At 52.7% G+C, this 19291-nt stretch overlaps 2 protein-coding genes across 2 annotated transcripts; both read right to left on the reverse strand.

Annotated features, from left to right (window-relative positions):
• Positions 1–957: 957 nt before the first annotated feature.
• Positions 958–8487, reverse strand: ENH_00020540 (bromodomain-containing protein, putative; the record flags this gene model as incomplete). Its single annotated transcript, XM_013584456.1, has 14 exons — positions 958–1416; positions 1593–1854; positions 2044–2595; positions 2730–3370; positions 3516–4983; positions 5114–5467; positions 5574–5671; positions 5886–5945; positions 6150–6287; positions 6724–6785; positions 6972–7473; positions 7703–7808; positions 8001–8080; positions 8221–8487. 14 exons carry the CDS (start codon positions 8485–8487, stop codon positions 958–960), a joined length of 5049 nt encoding a protein of 1682 aa, XP_013439910.1.
• Positions 8488–12805: 4318 nt separating this feature from the next.
• On the reverse strand, positions 12806–13489 carry ENH_00020550 (RER1 protein, putative; the record flags this gene model as incomplete). Its single annotated transcript, XM_013584457.1, has 1 exon — positions 12806–13489. One exon carries the CDS (start codon positions 13487–13489, stop codon positions 12806–12808), a length of 684 nt encoding a protein of 227 aa, XP_013439911.1.
• Between the last annotated feature and the right edge of the window lie 5802 nt (positions 13490–19291).

Raw genomic sequence — 19291 nt, forward strand, 5'->3', positions numbered from 1 at the left:
TGCCACCGATTTGCTGCAACCTGTTCAGTAAGGACTGCACGCCAAGTAACGGAGAAATGTACGAGCGTCCCATGCTTTATTCCTCCAGTCCGTGTTCGCGCTTGTATCGTTTGGGCAGGTCCAGCGCACGACAGTATCGCCTTATTGAAGCCCTCTACGTAGACTGCGTTTCTGCTATATCGAGCACGGTTCTCACGTTACCAGCTTCTTCGTGTGGCAGCGGCTGTGACACCTCTCACTTTCGTCATGCCATGCTCTAGTGGAGGCATATGCCCCGCAGCTGCTACAGCAGTGTTTGTGCCCCGATATTGGTGAAAACGTCCCTGACTCAACATTCAACGCTTCCAGGTTTTCGCAGTAAGTGCTCCGCTGCCTTTGTGGCACGCTTTCCTATGCACAGATTAATGACAGACATTGTGTGGTCAGCACTAGCCCACAACGCAGCCCCAAAACGGACCTCTTAGTGGTCTTTCCAAGGGACCGCTGCTGTCTCCAACAAACCTATGATAGGTCGGCGACTTAAGCGGCCTTTATGCCACGCACTTTATGACGTTTTCTCCGATTACTATCTATGCTCTTGATACATTTCTCAGTCACGCTGTAGTAGTCATGTGGTGTAGTAACCTAGCCCCTACTGGCGGCAGGCCTTCAAGTCGGCAACGCTACGTTTCCACAGGGCATCAACCTGCGAAAACCTGGTAATGCCTTGGTTGCGCATAAGTTAGTTTATAGCAACGCGGAATTTAGTCAAGTATGCACCCGTCAACCACAGGGGCGCATTTGTACTTCAAGAAAATATATATCAAACAGCAGACTGGCAGCAGTTCGTCTGTCAAAGTGCCCAACAAGCTATGCGCATGTTTCCCTCCCACGTTTAGACACTGCTGATCCAACTCGCAGGGCTAAGCACATGAAGAATGAACTGCATATGTAAGCTGTGTAAGCTGTGGGGAAGGCTCACCCTAAGCACAGCGCCACTTGCAATGGAGTAGCATTAAGCTGCACTGCGGCATCCTTCATTAAGCAACAGCACCAACAGCAGTCACTGTCGTGATTTCTACACGTTTTGTCGACATGCAAGTCCCAACATGCTGTTTTCTGGTGCGCTTGTACTTTTAGACGCCCGATACGCCCAATGGGATTCAACCCTGGGTGGCACCCGTCTGTGCTGTGGCAGTGTCCAACATCAACCTTATTCACAGAATCACTAGCAGCAGTGGCGTCCCTTTCCATTCGAGAAGCCGTGCAGCTGCTAGTGGCAGGGGGCCTCGAAAGAGTAACGAGACCCAAAGGCTCCGCGTGTAAGAAAAGAACATCGAAAGCAGGAAGCCGGAGCATGCGCTGCCGCTGATGATGCGGTTGCTGCAGAGGAATCAACAGCTCCGTGGGCAGGGCCGCTACCCACAGATTAAGGTCCTGCAGAAGAAGACGCAGCCGGAGCAACAAATTCCATAGATTCATGGAGCTGTAAGCTGAGCGCCTGTTGGCAGCAGCAGTGCGCTTGTGCGGCAGCAGCAGCGGCCCCCTCTGAAAATGCATTCGCGTCAAGAGCACGTGCTGACATGGTGAATAAAGCCAACGCAGTAGCATACCTCAATGAACTTGAGCTCTTCAGACAGGCATTCATTCCTGCCGCTCTTGTGGGTGCCGTTGCTGGTGCTGCGGTTGCAGTTAGCCTGTATATCCGCTGATACAGCCGCCCGCAGCAACAGCTCCACAAGTCTTTTCCCCAGTGCATGTGCGAGGGAACTCCTGAGTCCCTGCCTCCATCGTTCACCAGAGAGGAGCCTTGTATGTAACTCATGTTTTTGCCTCTCCTGCTGCAGCTCCTCCATAAGGCGCCTGGGAAGGCTCCTGACATAAACCGCCGCAGCAACAGCGCCAGTCATCAGTTTCTCAGAGCCTCAAAATCCACTGCAAACAGGAATTCTATGCCACACAACTACTTGCAAGCGTGTTCGGCTCAAGGCAGAGGGAAAAGCGGCACCCGCTGCTCCGGCACACGTCTTCTCGTAGTGAAAAGACAGTAACATCAATCCGCACCTGATAATCTGGCGCTCCAAGCTAAAAAGACGGCGTCCAGTAATCAAAGACCCTCTATTCTGTTGCCAACCGTGAATGTCAGAGCAGCAGCAACGCGAATTTGACTCTGCCCTATCATTCGAAGCAGCGGTACCAAGGGTGGGTGAAAGTGTTGTCGGATCCCCTGTATCTCCTGCTGCTGCTGCCGATGCTGCTGCTAGCTGGATGCATGGTGCAACAAGATACTCTCCCTTTGTTGCTAGGACTGCAGCTGCTGCATCTGCTTCATGAAGCCTCAGGTGCAGCAGTACGGGAATAACGGCAGCAGCAGCAGAGTTGCTGAGTGTGACAAAACGCAGCACCGATACGGAGACAGGGCAACTGCCACCTGCGGCATCTCCTAAAATTTCTGTCAAGGGTCCCATGGGCTGGATGCGGACAGTTTGTTGCTGCAGCCACAGCTCAGTCTCTAAGTAGTTGTGGGTTCTGCTATTGCTATTCCTGTTCTCGCCAGCAGCCCAGTTTCTGCAGCACCGGGTTAGAGTATGGCGTGCGAAGCCACAATGCTGCAGTCTGAGCAAAACAGGACAAACAGTGAGAACCCTGTCCCCGCACCAGGCAGCATACAGTCTTGGGCTTCGATGCAACAGCTGCTATGATGCTCCATCGCCAGGGGCGACAATAGGATACCTGCAGCCAAGCCCTACCCGGCAAGGACTTCGTGCACCTCCAGCCATTCAGGCAGCTGCCCCACGCGGCACATCAATTCCAACACGCATGCAGCGTTGTCCTGAGCCGCTGTCGCTGCTGCTGCTGCTGCTGCCGCTGATTCTGCTACAGCAAGGGTCGCCTCTGCCTGTGTTCCTGTGATCTTACACGCGGGCGTTTCTTCCTCGCCCGTATGTCCTGCAGCGACAAACATTGCTGGCTTTGTGCCTGTTGCTGTACCTGTTCCCAAGCTGTCCGATGAAATGTCTTCAAGGGTCTCCACTGGCTGTTGGCCCCCTTCTCCCATGAAAAAAGCCTGGGCTAGAATATCACTGCTCCCCAATGCTTGCCGTTTCCTGCTAGTTCTGCTACAGTTGCTGAGCCGCAGTGTCAGCTTCGGGCGCCGTTTCATGCTAATGCTGCCTGTATCGCAGAAAGTAGCCGCCGCTGGCCAAGACAACTCTGCTCCTGCTAATACAACTTCTGTATCTGTTGATGCAGATTCCCCTTGCGTTGCTTCTCTCTTGACGCTCGCATCCGATGAGTCTGTCGCCCGTGTCGGCCCTGCTGGTGTAGACACAGCCGACGCTGTGGCAGCAGCGGCGCTTGAGAGACCTGAGTATGCGTTAGACCGCCGATGCTGCAAGCAGGTCAGCAGCGCAGGAAACACAGTGGAGAGCTACAAGTACAGCGGCGGTCTAGACAGAAGATGCAAGTCCTTGCAGTTTTGCTGGTGCTTTTGCACCTAACTTAGAGGTAGGAAGCGTCTCAGGAGCACAACTCACCGTATACCCCTGAGGTACTGGCCCCTGGCCCCTGCCCCTCCAGGGCAGCAACAGGAGCTTGGGAGGAGGAACCTTCTTGCGTGTTGATTCTACCACTATGCGAAGCTTTGCTGGCAGCAAATCGTCCCGGGTTCGTTGCTGCTGTTGCTGCTCAAGATAGTGCAACGCTGCTCCGTTTTGCATGTCGTGCATGTCTACCACCCCTTCCAGTGGCGGCGGCAGTAGCAGGGGACTCACACCCGCAGCACCTCCTGCACATGCTGTTGTTCCTGCTGCGATTGCAGCACTGTCTGAATTCGTTGGCAACTGCGGCAGTACCATTCCTGTCAGCCAAGGCCCCAGAGGCACAGCAGCAGCAGGAGCGGCCGACGGAGGAAGCGCCCCATGGGTTACATCATCAGCAGCTAAAGGAGCAGCAACAGGAATCGCAGGAGGAGCAGAAACAGGAGCAGGGGAAGCAGCAGCAGCACAAGGCGGAGCAGCTGACATATCTTTCATACCCATCGCCTCTAAAATCTCTGCTGGCGGGGCTTCAATGATATCAGAAAGTCTCGGCGAGTCTCCCAGTGAGCGGACGGGCAGAAGAGAGCCACCCGCAGTATCCCCTGTTGAAACCGCTGCATTATCTCCTGCTGGTGCAGCTTCTGCTATTTGTTGGGCTGTAATTTCGGAATACAGGGACGAAGCATTTACTGAAACAGCGGATGCTACCGACGGCCCAGGCGGGGTCTCAGCACTGTTCAGCGCGACCGACGAAGCATCTATGCCTCGAGTCCCACCTAGAGTTGTCGCAGAGCATGCGCCTGCCGCGGTTTCTCCCACCACTGCTACCGTCGCGAGCTTCGCCTGAATAGCGGGAGGATCAGCCGACTGAATGGCCGTCAGCTCAGCGGAGGAAGGAAACTGGTAGGCGTCAGAGACTTCATGCTGTAGCTCCGCGATCTTCTGCTGCTGTTGCAGCTGAGGGTTGCCTCGGTGTGAATATTTTTGATGCTTGTGCTTCTTACTCTTGTGCTTTTTGCTGTCTGTGGCTGCGGCGGCAACGTCTGCTGTGGGCACGCCTGCGTCTCCACCCAGTTGCTTCACGTGACTGTGTTGCATTGCAAACTCTCCCCGAAAAGCACCATCGCCAGCCGCATGATAAACAGAAGTCTCAGGAACAACCCCCGTCATATCATTTGCCTGCTGCTGGTGCAAGTTGGTGGGGCCACTGAGCCCAACACTGCCAGGGCCGTCAGAGTGAAGAGGCCCATCTCCTGCTCCAGATGCGCGCGTCATGGCTTGCTCTTTTTCCTGCATCTCGCGTTGCTGCTGCTGCAGCTGTAAATGCTCGTGCTGCAGAAGCTGCTGCTGCTGTTGCAGCTGTTGCAGCTGCTGCTGCAATGTTTCTTGAGTTGCTCCCCTGTCCACAGAGCTGTTGCTTGCATCTTCTAGCGCATCCTCACCCAGAAGGTCAACGACAAGTGCTCTGCAAGCGTACATAGCAGCGAGTACTCCACTACAGAGTCGTCAACAGTAACAAATGCTACACCGCCAACAGTGGCACCTGCAACAACTGCATCATCAAGCAGTATGTCTGAAAGTGCACATGCCTGTACTTCGGATCCTTCGCGGCGGCGGCTGCATTTGCTGCCATTGCTGCAGCGTCATGTGGCTCATCCGAGCCTCGCTGCTGGTGCTGCATCTTGTGGTGTTGCAGTTGTGGGTGGTGCAGGTTAGGGTGCTGCAGTTCTTGTGGATTTGGTGGCGAGAGTGCTGTTGATTGGTGGTTTCGCCTCTCCAAAAGTTCAGCCCTGGCAGCTGCCAATGCTGCAGCGATGGAAGGCTCTGCTTCCACTGCTGCTGCGGCTGCTGCTGCCTCTGCATGCTGTAGCACAGGCGGTGCCGCTGCTGCCCCTGCTGCGTTGTGCTGAGCAAAGGCGCGCCAAATACGGACGACCCATCGGCGCCATCTGAGTAAAAAAGCATGCAGCACCGAAATCGTCTGAGCCACATACCCATGATGCGTAGCGTCAACAAAAAAGCAACGAGGAATTGCTTAGCAGAACTAGGGTTTACCTCTCCATGAACTTATCCCGGCTTTTCTCCGCCACACGATGCAACCAACCACACTGCTGGTCGTTCGGGGGATTGAAGGCCATGCAATTAGAGTACACCTGTTGCAGTTATAAAAGCAACCGCAAAACCGTCGATATATGAGGACTGGGGGCAAATGTGATGTGACGAATGCAAATGATGTGAAGAATGCAACGAGAGTGTCGTGGAGGCTGCCAAGAAGCGAACCGTTTGTCTGCCCTACTGTTCAAGGCCCCTATTTCCTCCGCCGCAACTGCTACGTTTGCTAATGTTACTGAAGCTGTTGCTGCGTACCAGGAACATGTCTTCGAAAAATTCCACCGGATGGCGATAGTCTCGGGCAGTCAGTTTGGTCTGCAAAGTGTACAGTGGTGGGGGAAGTGTACAGTGGTGGGTGGGAAAACCATCTTAACACGACAGGAACGACAAGACTTATTTCCACCAGAACCCTGGTGTTTCAAAAGTTAAAATACCCTTCGTTTTCCCATCTCCATGCTGCTGCGGAAGCTTCCTGTGGGCTGCAACCTATCTGCTGTTGCCGCGGCAGCTGTGGCATACCCAGATGGTGCCGTAGTCCATTGGTCTAGCAATGACAGATTTATACGAGGTCTTGACCGCGTCAGGAAGCTCGGGGCTGTCCAAAACTGGAGTGAGGAAGAGATAAGCGTAACGATCTCCCTTTAGGGGCCTCAGGATCTGACAAAAACCCCACGGAAGCAGCAGCAGCAGAGGCACTTGTGACGCAGCGAACAAACATAAGCAGCAACGCATGCGTTAGCAATAACAGCAAAGGCAACAGGAAGGGCTATACAAGTTGGCACGGGCAGGTATCCAGATGAAAGGAAGTACAGAAAGATGCCACGCGCCGGCTGGCAAACGTGGACACACTGCAAGGAAAGATAAAGAAACCACGGCTAACATTACGTAGACAGAGGCACAAATAGACACGGAAAACAGCTACGCCTGTTCAGCCTGACGTTCGCCGTGAGCGGAATATTAGAACGAGAGTACGACACGCTAGGTATTACTGCTTCTAGAGCCGCTTGGACCTTCAAGCAACAGAAAACCTCCGCACAACAAAATGCTCAAATGAAGTCCAGAATCTTGCAATGATGCGCGGTAGAAAGCGTACATTGTCTCTGCAGTAGATGTACCAGCTTTTCCCCGTCGAAGAGTTGTCCACATCTATGATCCCTGCAGGTTCAGGCGCAGCCACAGCAGTGACAGCAGCAGAAAAGGGAATGAAGGACGCAAGAGCAACCGCTCCACAATAGATGGCTCGCGAAGAGTCAGCAGGTTTATTAAGTTGCTGGCCTACAATGTCGTCCCAGACTACCGCCAAAGCCAAAGTCCACCAGGACTAGCACGCTAAGAACGCACCTTGTCCTGTTTGACCCCCCACATCTCCGTGCCAGGCATACGCAGCACCAATGTGAGCCCCTGATGCTGCAGGGGTAAGCAGCTCTCTGGAAGGAGAGATACCAGCAAGAACAGAAGCGGCTGGGGCCTCTGAAGCCTTCTCAGGAGCAACACAGAATCCCTCGACCCCTTTTGACAAAGTGCCCTCTGAAGCTGAAGCACCGTCCTGTGGTGCAGTCGAATTTCTCATGTACGCGAGTCCGCCTATATAAGGAACCGTTGGAGAAGCCCCCGCCACGTCACCACCCGCTCCCTCAGAGCTCGGCTGCTGGTGTTGGAAGTCAGCAGCACCTGAACAATTCGGAGCCGCCGCTGCAGCGGCAAGAACTCCCGTTGCTGGTAGCGAAACATCGGGCACCGACGATATCCCAGAAGCAGCGCGCTTCGATGATCCCCCGCTTTTGTTCCGAGGCCCCGCCTTCTGCTTTCCGTGAGAAAACTGCTGCTCAAGTGCTGCCCACAGCTGCGCAGGCATATTCCAGCAGCAGCAGAGCGTGCAGAATCACGGTTAATATAATTCGAGGTTTTAAAACGGCTCACAGCCCTCCCCAAGACTAAAGCCATTACAGTAACAGCAGGAGTCTAAGTAGAAACCCAGATACAGCAGCACCATTCGATTTAACAGTAGGAATAGTGCAGCTAGCACAGGCAGCAGAAGCAAGGCATCAGCATCAGTCCCAGCAGGCATATACCTTCGAATCCTTGTACGCCTTCTTGAGATCCTCAAGGCTCCGTGTCTCCGCCTCAGCGCACAAACGCAGTACAAACTGCCCAGCTGGTGTTGACTCATCGTTGAATCTGCACATACACAGAGTGCACCGAAACCGCTAGGCTTGTCAAGGGCCTGGTCTCTTCAGAACCCTGTGCTGTGTACTCTTAAATCCCTAGGGATCTTGGACTTCCCAAAGTTTCGGCACCTCTCCCTGCAACCGAAAGCAGATATGCAGCTTCAGCTACAATTAGGGACTGCCGTAAGTAGCACTAGCTGACGTGCGGCAGTTGCGGAAGATTAGCAGCAGGTCAGAGATGAAAGCCTCCTCGCTTCTGTATTCGTCTCTCTCAAGTTTTGCCTGCATACCCGACGAACCAACGCGCACATATGAAACCTGCAGCGTCAAAATCAATGATCTAGAGAATCAAATAAGGCCAAATATGGTAGTGTCGGCTAGTTGTTGAATTCGTTGTATCACGATTTGTAGCCTGCCGATACCTCCATGGTGCGCAGGTCCATTGGATATTTTATGATATCGTAGTATGTAGGACACTCCATCTGCTCGACATCAACCGGTTCCAGAAACAGTCGAAAACTCTTTGCGCGGCGCCAGCCATCTAGAAGACCCGCGAGCTTCCGCTTTACGTGCCTTGCGAGGGATGCCCCAACACCACCAGGAGCCCCACGCTGGGGGTCTGCTCCTGCATTCGCCCCACCGTCTGATGGAGCAGACCCCAACGAGAAGCCAGTACCTGAAACTGGCATGGTGACACCGCTGTGCGCGCTGTCCTCGTCTGTTGAAGGCTACAGAAGCCTGTCCCCTTCTAACGCGCACGGCTGCAGCAACTGCTGCTGCCGTGCTGCTGCCGCTACAGCGCAGCAAGGCCGGAGGTTCTTGCGGTCATTTCTAAGTGCATTGAATGCTTCTTCTGACGCGCCAGTGCGGCTCTAGCACTTGCAATTGCTCGCAACTGCAGGCGCCATTCTGGCGTCGGACTGCAGCGGAAAGCGCCTTAACCTGTTCACCGAAGGATCCGTCAAGTGGAAAACGCACAAACAGCAGCAGCTGCACGAGACCCCCTCTAAACTGAAAAACAGTGAGGAGCTGATCAGTAACGCCTGTTGCGCCAGAGGGTTGAATGTGATGCAGACAAGGACGGCAATAGTTCTTAACAGAGAGTGTAATCCTTTTCTCTTGGTCTGAATCAACAGAGGGGCTTCATGCAGTGACCAGTAGAAGGCTGGCCGTGTGGCGTGGGCAAGGTGAGTACGCGTGGTACTATTGTCCGATGTTGACGATGGCTTTTCCGCCACTCCTGTCCTACTTTCCTCTTTTCCTTAAGAGTCTAGTTCTCAGATTTGTGTACAGGGAAAGTAGTACTTGCTGCATGATACGTTGATACAGGGGCCAAGGCGCAGCTGGGTCGGTTGTGCCCGTTGCATGCGGGCTGCTGCAGTGAACCGCAGCTGTGACTAAACGCTGATTATTCGCAGAGTCGTAGCTAAACTAATTATTGACGAAACAGTTGCTGTAGAAGTTCAAGGTATGATCTAGAGGTCGCAGTTCTTGTATAACGGGTGATCCCGAATCATCCAACCGCAGCCGCCACTGCTTTTATTGTTGTTGAGCATAATCGTACATGAGTTTTGTCGTATGCATTATCGCACTTGGATCTCTTCCAGTTTGGTGTTCAACGTATTCCAGCAGGAGGCTTGAGAAGGGACAGTGCATGCAACCAGCTGCCAAGTGAATCATGCGGCTTGTAAAAGTGCCCCAGCTTGGTCCCTCATGCAGTTCAGAGCGTGCGTTTCTCCAGAGTTCATAGAATGCTGATGGGCATTAAAGTGTTGGGGGAATCGCGTGCAGCAGTGGCCAGTCTTCCTCTGCCCGCTTAGCGACGCCCCCCGATAACAAGATGCAACAGCAGCAGCAGCTAGAACAGATCTTTGTCGTACTGCTGCTGCGTTGTGGCATGTCGTAGAACAGACGCAGCGCGAAACGCCTCGCGTTGCTCTACAAGCCGACGCACATTTCTGTATGCATTTCAGGGTGTAAAAACTTCCCGTCTGCGAATTCCGAGGAGGCAGATACTCGGTACATTGTGAGATGAAAGTCTTGTCGTAGGGCGAGTTGAAAACTATAAAGCACATTTTTGATTCGCTGTAGATAGCAGAGCGGGGGTTATTAGTGGAAGAAGCAGCACAGATGAGAAAGCAAAACAGCTATGGAACGTCACGTTCAGTAGCTAAGAGGGTTGTAAATGGGAGGGAAGCAACGGCGAATGTTGATCTATGGCCCCGCCATCTTGACGTCCATGTGATCGCCAGTCAGTCTGGCTGGTTGCTTGTTACTAGCTCATTGTCGCAGAGGCCAGACGGACGCTCCCCACAATTGCGTGTGTTCACCTTCGGCAGCCCATGCTATGCATCAGATCGGATGTACTAGGAAGTAGGATCATGTTTGTGCAACAAAGAGACTTCTCTCTATGCTTACTTTGGATCTATGAGTCCAAGGGAATTCACTCAGTAACGTCATGCGTAACAAAACTTACGGGAGACGCATCACGCTTGCCAAATTTTGAAGGGCTCCCCACTAGGTGAGTTCAAAGAGCTTACAATATGGTGCCGAGAGGTGTGGCTTTATGGATAAGTTTTTAGTGCGCGACTTTAAGAGCGCACTGAAGACCTATCGCGACTTTAAGAGCGGTGCGGGCTAGCCCAGTTCACACTTGTAAATGCCCGCAGGTATGGTGGGCTGCACGGCAGTAGCGAAGACACAGTAAGGATAACGAGAGAAGTTGTTCTCAAGAGGCCTGGAATGTCCCGAATTTAAGTCGTACAGGCCGGGCATATCCCGAGTGTAGTTTGTACAGGCTCGGTGTACCCTAGAATGCAGGTCGTGCTGCCTGGGACAATACCGGCGAGCACCTTTTCCTCCACGCATGTCCAGCGTCATTTTCCCTGTCTTTGTGGGCCTGAATTGCTATTGGTAGCATGTAAGGGCCTTTCTAGTTTTTCGAAGAAGGACTCCCAGAAGTGCAGGAGTGGTACAAATTATCAGGTCGATATGCTGCATGTGCCGAAATACTTCATGGGGTCATATCCTTAGCACCGTGGGCTCTTCCAGTGCTGGGAGCCTTTCTATTGGGGCCACATGCTGTTCTGAGCAGTACTTTGCCTTACAGCAAGACGGTTCAAGTAACTTGATGCGCAGAGAGCGCATAAACAAAGGCCAAGCAAAATCGCGGCAACCCTCTTGATACACTTCGTGGGATCGCATATTCTGCACCGTGGTTTCTTGCAGCGCTCGTTATCCTGGGGAACTGCTAAGCTCGACGAAATCGGAGAACCGCATCTTCGCCGCGTTGAACCCTGGAAAATGAAAACTGCACGGTGTATTCTGCTTTAGACCGAGTCCGCATTGTCAACTGAACGTCTCGGAAACTAAATATTCCTTGATTTCCTCACAGCCATGTGTGGCTTTCCCTCTAGTGAACCACTTCTCTCCTGGGAGTCTCTACGAGCACAGTGTTATATTTGGACGCCTACCTAACTGCGCCAGTTTTTCAAGGCATCTCCCAGACATCTTTTAGTGCCCCACCAAAACGGCATCACTCTTGGCGAAAGAAGTTCCGACGCTACGATGTAGGTAGGAGCACTTCAACGTCAGCATGCTCCTGTGCTGATGTGGCCCCATGCACTTCGCTGCTTACTTAGCTTGTACGACTCCTGTTGCTAACTGGAGCAAAGCTGTTCATTTGGACTCAAGAACAGCCGTAACAGTGTCAGCTAGGTTGCCAGCAGCTGTGTCATGTCGATGCTGATGGGGGACACCGGTTCCCCTCGTGTTGTGCACAGATTTCCGAAGAGCTCGCTACAATGTAGCGAGCTCTTCGACTCACGCGTGCAAGCTATTAGTCGAAGTTTCCTCAGAGTTTTAAGACAGCACGTAAGGTGCGTCGGGACTGTTCCCACTTCTTCTACTCTCTCGCAAGCAGGTTGGCAAAGTCCCTAGGTTAGCTGCTGCAAAAGAGTGCCCCTTGCGGCATACCTAACTGTAGAGGTTGCAGCGTGCTTTCGCCCATGGTAAAGATCTGCAGCATACTCACGTGCTCAGTGCGAGCTCCCGTTCACTGCTGCGGGCAGGTCCCCACCGTGTTTACGCTTGAAGCAATGACGGCGACGAGATGCACTTCCATATCCTCGAACTCAGCAGCAGACCCCAATGATGCTTCTTAGTGTTGCAGCTGCCCGAAGATGGCTACCTCTTAAGGGAACATGGTTTGAAAAGACGGTTAAGCAATTCCCGCGGAGTTCTCACAGGGCAACCACTTGGTGCGCAGGTGGACCAGCAGGCTGCCAGCGCCTTTTGTGGCTGCTTTCATGCTGTCTAGTACGCAGAACCTCTATGTGTGATTCAGGGGAAACACATGCTTTGGTACAGCAGTTCCCAGCAATTAATATGCTGGCTTATATGTTCACTCTCTCGCCCCCATCGTGCGCATGTATCAAATCTGATTAGGCCCGTTCCCGACACACTTCCACTGCGCTTAGTTACACTCTCCCTTCTGTATCGGTTTTGTAGTTGTGTTCAACAAAGGCCTCAGTTTTAAGGACAAGAAGGCGATGGACACAATTTCAGCATGAGTGTTGAAGAGGCAGCTACGTGAAGGCTACGAGCTGCCTGGAGGACACTCTTTGGCTGTCAGCAGTCTCCGTGATAGGTAAAGTTTGTTTGTTGAGGTCTGTCAGATGCGACAGAGTAGTGTGACTGAGGGCTAGCTTCTCTTGCGTGCCGCCCTCCCGCCAAACAAGGTCTTCATGCACATGGCCTCAGTAGAGAAGCAGCATGATCCAGCCGTTTCCTTGTCCGCTCCTAACAAGACAGCGGCTCTGAGAGGCAGACGGCGCTGCGGTGCATGCTGTATGAAAGGAACCAAAGCGTCTGCTTGCAAAGGATGCCTCTAAAAGGTCATCCTTTAATCTGCGTACTCCTCGCTTACGGCTGTATGCACTGAGGGATACATAATTTTGTCGCGGAGCCTCTACGCTTTGCAAATGTGTTCATGACACCATTTTGGAATCATCGGAGGACGTAAGTCGCTGCGAAGTGTTCATGAGACACGTAGGAAGGGGCCGTAGCTGTAGAGGTGGCAGATGCTTTGGTAGGGCTGTAGTTCTGCCCTGCGCTGTTGCCGCCGCGGGTTATGTCGCCGTAGGTTTGCTTGCCCCACGAGAAAGGAAGGTACTTGTACTTTATCATTCTCTTTACTTGCTGCTTCATGGTAAGAATAAAGAGGAGTATGAAGTAGATCAGCAGGATGGGCCAGAAGACAGGCAAGTCGAAGACTTGGAAAAATGTCATGCCGATAGCGATAAGCAAAGCTCGCATCCCCGAAACCCACGCTTTAAACTCAGGGACTTGGCGCAAGAAGGGGCGAAATTCCCCTGCATCACCCTGCGCGCCACCACCTCCACGGACAGGTAAAACATACTCGTCTGTCTCCGGGTCCACCTGTGGCGAGATGAAGCCAATGAGGAGATTCAACAGGTATATGCCCAGTCCGTAGCTCACTACAAAAAATCCAGCTAACAGATACACGCGAACGATGTAGAAAGCAAGACATGCGAAAAATGCAAGCCAACGAGTCTTCAGATATAAAATAGATCTATTCAAGTACGTGCTGCTGACGCGGCCCACGCTCGCCCATACGCGTGAGGAGAAAGGCTGTTCAGCCAGCTCTTCTGCACTCATTGAGGCCATCATCGTCGTCACAGCCCTCTCCTCTGGAACCTTGAGGAAGGTATCTTCACCAAGCTCGACCCTGAGGGTCTAAGGGAACTCCGGAGGGAATGCTGCACCACGTATGCTGCTTCCACCTACCCCAAAAGGCTTAGAAGTGATGCGTTGTTGGGAGGGAGGGGGATCTGTAGGATTGGACGTGAGGATAAGCCTCGCTCCGTCAATCAAGTAAACAGCAGCAAGCTCCTCAGCAATGCTCAGACGCGTCGGGGGGAAGCCCCACGTCGCAAAGCGACACACAGTCTTTTCTTCTAAAGCTATTGGGGCTCTTTCAATCTAAAGAGTCCACAAAATATAAGCCACCTAGCTACAGACATGCTACGACGAGCATGGGTGGTTGGGACTGGAATTGATGGCTGCTAAGGCGGCTGCCACCCGCGGCCGAGGACCCCAACGGCAGCTGCATTTGTGAGGAGGAAGGCGATGTATAGAAAGATATTGGAGACAAATAAATTAAGGCCATATTGCGGAACGAAGACAAATTTAAAACGAGGGCGATACTCACGAGCCCGTCTGGAGCCGTTAACGCTATGCACGTGCAGGACTATGAATGAAGTCACGACAGTCAGTACTTGCACGACTCCTTTGAGCATGAAATGAACGGATGCTAGTTGTTTCTACCTTCAGAAGTTGAAACTGAGGGCGTTCTTACATGTTGAGCTTACGTGTTGCGCGAACACAGCGCTTGTGCGTGGGAGACTAGCTGCAGCGGTCCGCCAAACACTCGCAGTGAGTTAAGACAACCCTTTAGAACAAAACCAAGTTAGAAACGAACGCTTCATGCTTCAGCGTGGGTGGACCCGCTGACGCAGTGCACGTGCGCGGTACCACGAGTGTTGTCGCTACAGCCAGTATTATCTGTCGAGCTTACGCGTTGCAAAAATGCAGCAACTAGTCGTGTCAGAAACCGAGTGGGACGGCCCGCTAAACAATTGCAGCGAAGCCAAATGTGTGGGAGCGTGCATTACCAACCAAGTTCACGCTAATTCCAAAAGGCCCGGAGGAACGTCACAGCCTAAAGAAGGGCTGGAACCCCTCACTCCCGTATTAAAGGCTGTAGTAGGATCACAGTTGCAGTAGACTACAATACGCCGCTCGGAGTCTCTCCCTACTGTATTTAATACACGACTGGAAAGACAGTTGAAGTACACTACAGTGCAACTATTGGAGGAGAACAGCACTACCTCTGCGGAAATGTCTAAAACACCTGAGACTTCGCAGTAGCAATTCTCTGACAGAGGATAGACGGGGAGGATAGACGGGGTGAGTGAATGGGGATGAGGCGGCTGTGCACCTTACACCCTGTCCTGAAGTGGGCCAATCTGTAGAATTGTGGAGCCCATAGTTTGGTACGGTTACGGTTTTCAGAGATAAAATGTCCGTACTCCTGGTCCGAATCCAGTGGGGAGCAGGTAACGAGTATATTGGAGAGACTGCAGAACAGTGAGTCGTATGGCAGTGATGAAAAACGAGAATTGCTGAGTCTCCACTGCGCAGAGTCTTTACATATGGAGGTTCCGAAAATATCTCCCGCAGGAAGCGCTTTTCTCAACCCTTCTTCATGTTGCTGTCGCGTCAAGAGCCCTGCATTCCTGCCGCTTGCTGTGAAAGTTTAACGCCATAGACAAGGAAACTCAACATGTCCTTCCAGCCTATCCTCGAGCATGATGCATAATAAAACAGTCCTAAAACTACCCAGAGCAGTTCCTTGTGAATGTGCAAACTACCCTAATGACGACAGAGGGTCGCTGTGGCACCACGCTGTGCATGAAGAGACGCGGTCGAACGGCTGCACGGTGGAAGAGTAGAATTTCCGACGGAGGTACCAGATGCATTCGGAGAAAACAGGGCCTGCAGAATTACCGCCAAAACAACCCCACCGCCTACTCATTTGCGTTAAAAACTCCAAACGAAGTCCGAGAAGCGCTGCATGATGCCCAACCCGCTCAACGCTGATCCAGACCAGATTGCCTGAGCGTGAACGCGCACTAAGAACTACGCTGCAGTTCTCCCAATAATGATGGGTGCTAATCTAGAGGCCCAGTTGAGCGAGGCCTCCGCTCCTATCCCGAGATGTTACACTCCGGCATGGTGCTCCATGGAGCGGAAGGACCCCACCGCAGCTGTCATGCATAGCCCACAGTGAGCTGGGAAGGCACGGGAATCCCCAAGCGGCCTCCTCCAGAAGTTAGAATTCGCATCGCCGCGACTGTGTCGGGGAAAGGACGCAGAGGTCTACGTAGACGCAAAGCCCTAAATCAACACCCGTTGAAATATCCAGAACTAGCACTCTGCTACTTAGGCGTTATGCAAATCACTGCCACCTTCATTCGTTAAACGAGCATATCGCAAGCGACCGGAGGCACGCAGCACCCAAGGTCCCTGCCGTGGAGGCCCGAAAGACGGAAAACAGTACAACCTAGTTCGCCCAATATGTGAAATGCCGTGGTGGTCGCGTGCCGCTCGCATCCAGCAAATACCCAACCCTCCAGCGACCAAACACAATACGGCTGTAGAAAACAGCCGGCTGGACAAAGAGCAATGCAGGAAACGCATAGTTGCCCTCAAATACTAGCCCCGTGAGCACACGGGCAGGCAACCTAGCACCCATGTCTAAACTATCGACCGAAATGCTCCCTGGTGCGGCAGGGTTGGCAGTCGCTTGCCGCAGCGGCCGAGTCGCTTCTTTTTGATTGGGTGTTAAGTCGTCGGCCGTACATTGGCGCCCTCGTTGCCAATCGCCCTCCGGAGAAATAACAATGGAGAAGCTTATGCCGCGACACCCGACTCCATGAAGAACCTTACGCCACGACGCCCGCATCAGTTTCTTCATGTGGCGCTTCAGAAGCCTAGGATACTACTGTGAATGCGTGGTCTGGGCCTTCATCGAGATATGGGCGACGACCTGGTGCACCGAGTGCCGCACACTCCCCATCCCTACCGTAGTGACTGCGTGTTAGGACCCTGTGATCCTGCATCCTGGGCCATGCCGAAGGAGAACAGTCGCATATGCCTGGCGGAAGACAGCTCGTTCAGAAGCGACGAAGCCATGAAGTCCCCTCCATGCGCGAGCCCAACCGGAGAACGTGCCGAGGGATCTCCCCTGACGCCGACATGATCGGCCAACCGGTGCCCCTAAAAGGCAACGCTGAAAGAAATGAGCGACTTCCTGAGGAAGCTGTGTTGCAAAGCGCCACTTCATCCCAAAGCCAGCGTCACCACCCAGTACTGCAGTGGCGTGCTCCTCGATTTTGTGTACTAGAGAGCACGGAGGCTCCGTATGGACGAAATCCGCAGAATCCTCGACGTTTACGACTGCCCAGCAGCGTCCAGAAAAAGGCGGGATGCCGTAGACAAGTGCGGTGACCATTGTACATCTACAATCAGAAGCGGTGCTCGCAGTGTCCTTGCTAGAGAGCCCGCGGCCTCATCCTGCCCACACGAATGAGCCCGACTAATGAAAAGCCGTGTGAAAGCATAGCAAGCTGCAAGTCTGACTACGTACTCCCAACGCACAGAAGTGTCCATGCTCGCGAAATCAGTTTTTGCGTGCCGTCGTCTGTCGTGACAGTATGGGCGCCAAACAGGAAACGTTGGAAGCGGCTGCTGCACACCGTTGCAGTCTGAGGCAGTGGAGAAGGCGAGAGGGTCACCGCAGATAAGCCACACTAGGGCCGAGCCAGAAGAAACGAACGTACAGAACTGGGCCGGCAGAACCCCAGAAGCGGGGCTTTTCAGCACCACCCTACTATGAGCCAGGTTAACGTGAGAACCAGCCTCACGACAGGTTGGCTGCTCGCGAAGGGCTAGACGCCAACGCAGGCACAAGTTGCAGAAGCAACTCCATGACACATGGCGGATGAGTGCCAAGATAAAAAGTGCCTCAAAGAGCGCAAAGCCACCAAGTGTACTCGGCCTAACGCTCGCCGAAGAGAAGCACTCTACAGCAAGTACCGCAGAACAACCTAAAAACATGCCCACCGCCTAATTCCGCAGCTGCAGCCGTTGTGAAAGCAGTGCGCTAAAGAGCACCAACGACGTAACGCAGTGGAGACTACCGAAGCTGCACCTATTACGAATGGCGTGTCATAATGCTCGTGCGCCAGCGAAGTATGAAAAACGATCCACTGTGGCGTGCCCCCGAGCCAGAAAGCAGGAACTTCGCGCAACCCATCTTGCGCCAAGCAGACGAAATCTCCGGACGTGGCCGTAGCCGCGCAAGTTAAGAATAGCCGACCTCGAAGCACGACTAAACATGCTAAGAGAAGGCTGCCGAGGTAGCTACGTAAGTAATGCCAAATAAATAACTAGATTCTCGACAACTCGCTCCATCTATAGGCCAGAGCACGCGGAAACTAACCAGTCTACTATAAGTTGCAGCGATCTAGCACTGAGGGCGTCCACGCCGCTTCGCCCAAGAGCCCCTACCCAAAACGTAATAAAAAGCACTGGAAAACCGTGTGAACGTCTCAACGGTGGCCCCGCAGTAAACTAATCTATATATACGTTGACTTGCAATTCGCAGTTTGAAAACAGACCTGAAATCAGGCCTTGCAACGTCTGTTTGCAGTGGCACTCCGGCTACCGCTTAAACATAGAATAAGGTCTCAAGAAAAAGCAGTAAAAGTCCAGCCTCAAGATTTACTGCCATAATCAAATAATAAAACTGTCATAAAGTAACCCTTTCGAGCGACGCCTCGTCAAACCCATACGAAGCACTGAACGTCCCGATAACTAATTTCAAATAGCAAAAAGGCGGAGAACAGCCACCAAACAGAATATATTCAAAATTGCATAGCAACCATGCCCTGTGGCGCTACGAACACTCGCAGCAAAGCCAAAGGCTGACTTACTCACTTACCTCCCATTCCCATAAACAGCCAATCAAAATAGTGCAACACTCCCGCAATGTGGCGAACAAGAGCCAATAGCCTGACACGTCTCATTGATCGCTCCCTACAGAGTATTTTCCTAAAAATAGACCTGCAATTCGCCGCTTGAAAAGAGCAAGCCAACTCGCTCAGCACCTACTCGACACGCATGCCCGTAGGGCAGCCTACAAGGAGAATGGCTATACAATTTGCAGAGAACGCCACGTTCTAAGGCGTGCTGCAGGACAGGGTGTCTTGCGCCAAACAGCTCCGAGCTCACAGATGGGCGGCATTGCTCGTTGTCTAGCCACGTCCGCCGGACCCATGCGAACTGCAGCTGCTGAGCATGAAACTCCGGGCCGTCCCTCGCAGGTATGCTGATAGGACATGATTGCAAGTGAATAGATGGGAGCATGCACCATGCAAAAGGCTAGCCACAGTATCGTCCATCACGTGATTCAGGTATTAACTTTAGGAGCTTAACTCCCACTGCCCCAGACCAGTGCATGCTGCTTCCTTAGCTCACTTGCTGCAACTGTTGTTTTGTCCAAGATGCGCCAGAAGGGTCCTCCAATTCTGCACATTCTCGTACGCATTGAACGTAAACAGGGGATTCAAAATCCACCTTTCATCTATAGGATCCACATAGAAGCCTTGCGATCACGGCGAAACAAGAACATACATCCTTATACCAAACCAAAGATCCTCAGCAAAAACTGCATGCACACGCCATCCACATACGGGAATTGCGAGTCAGCATACAGCACACACCCTTACTTGTAACAATGCAAGGAGCATACGTGGCGCTCGGCAGGAAAAACTGCCTTCAAAGTTACTAAATAAAGATGATGTGCATGGCAGCTCAAGCAAATCGGGTCACTCACAGACTACAAAA

The sequence above is a fragment of the Eimeria necatrix genome, genomic scaffold, assembly GCF_000499385.1.
Source record: "Eimeria necatrix Houghton genomic scaffold, Enh_scaff16, whole genome shotgun sequence".
Lineage (NCBI taxonomy): Eukaryota > Apicomplexa > Conoidasida > Eucoccidiorida > Eimeriidae > Eimeria > Eimeria necatrix.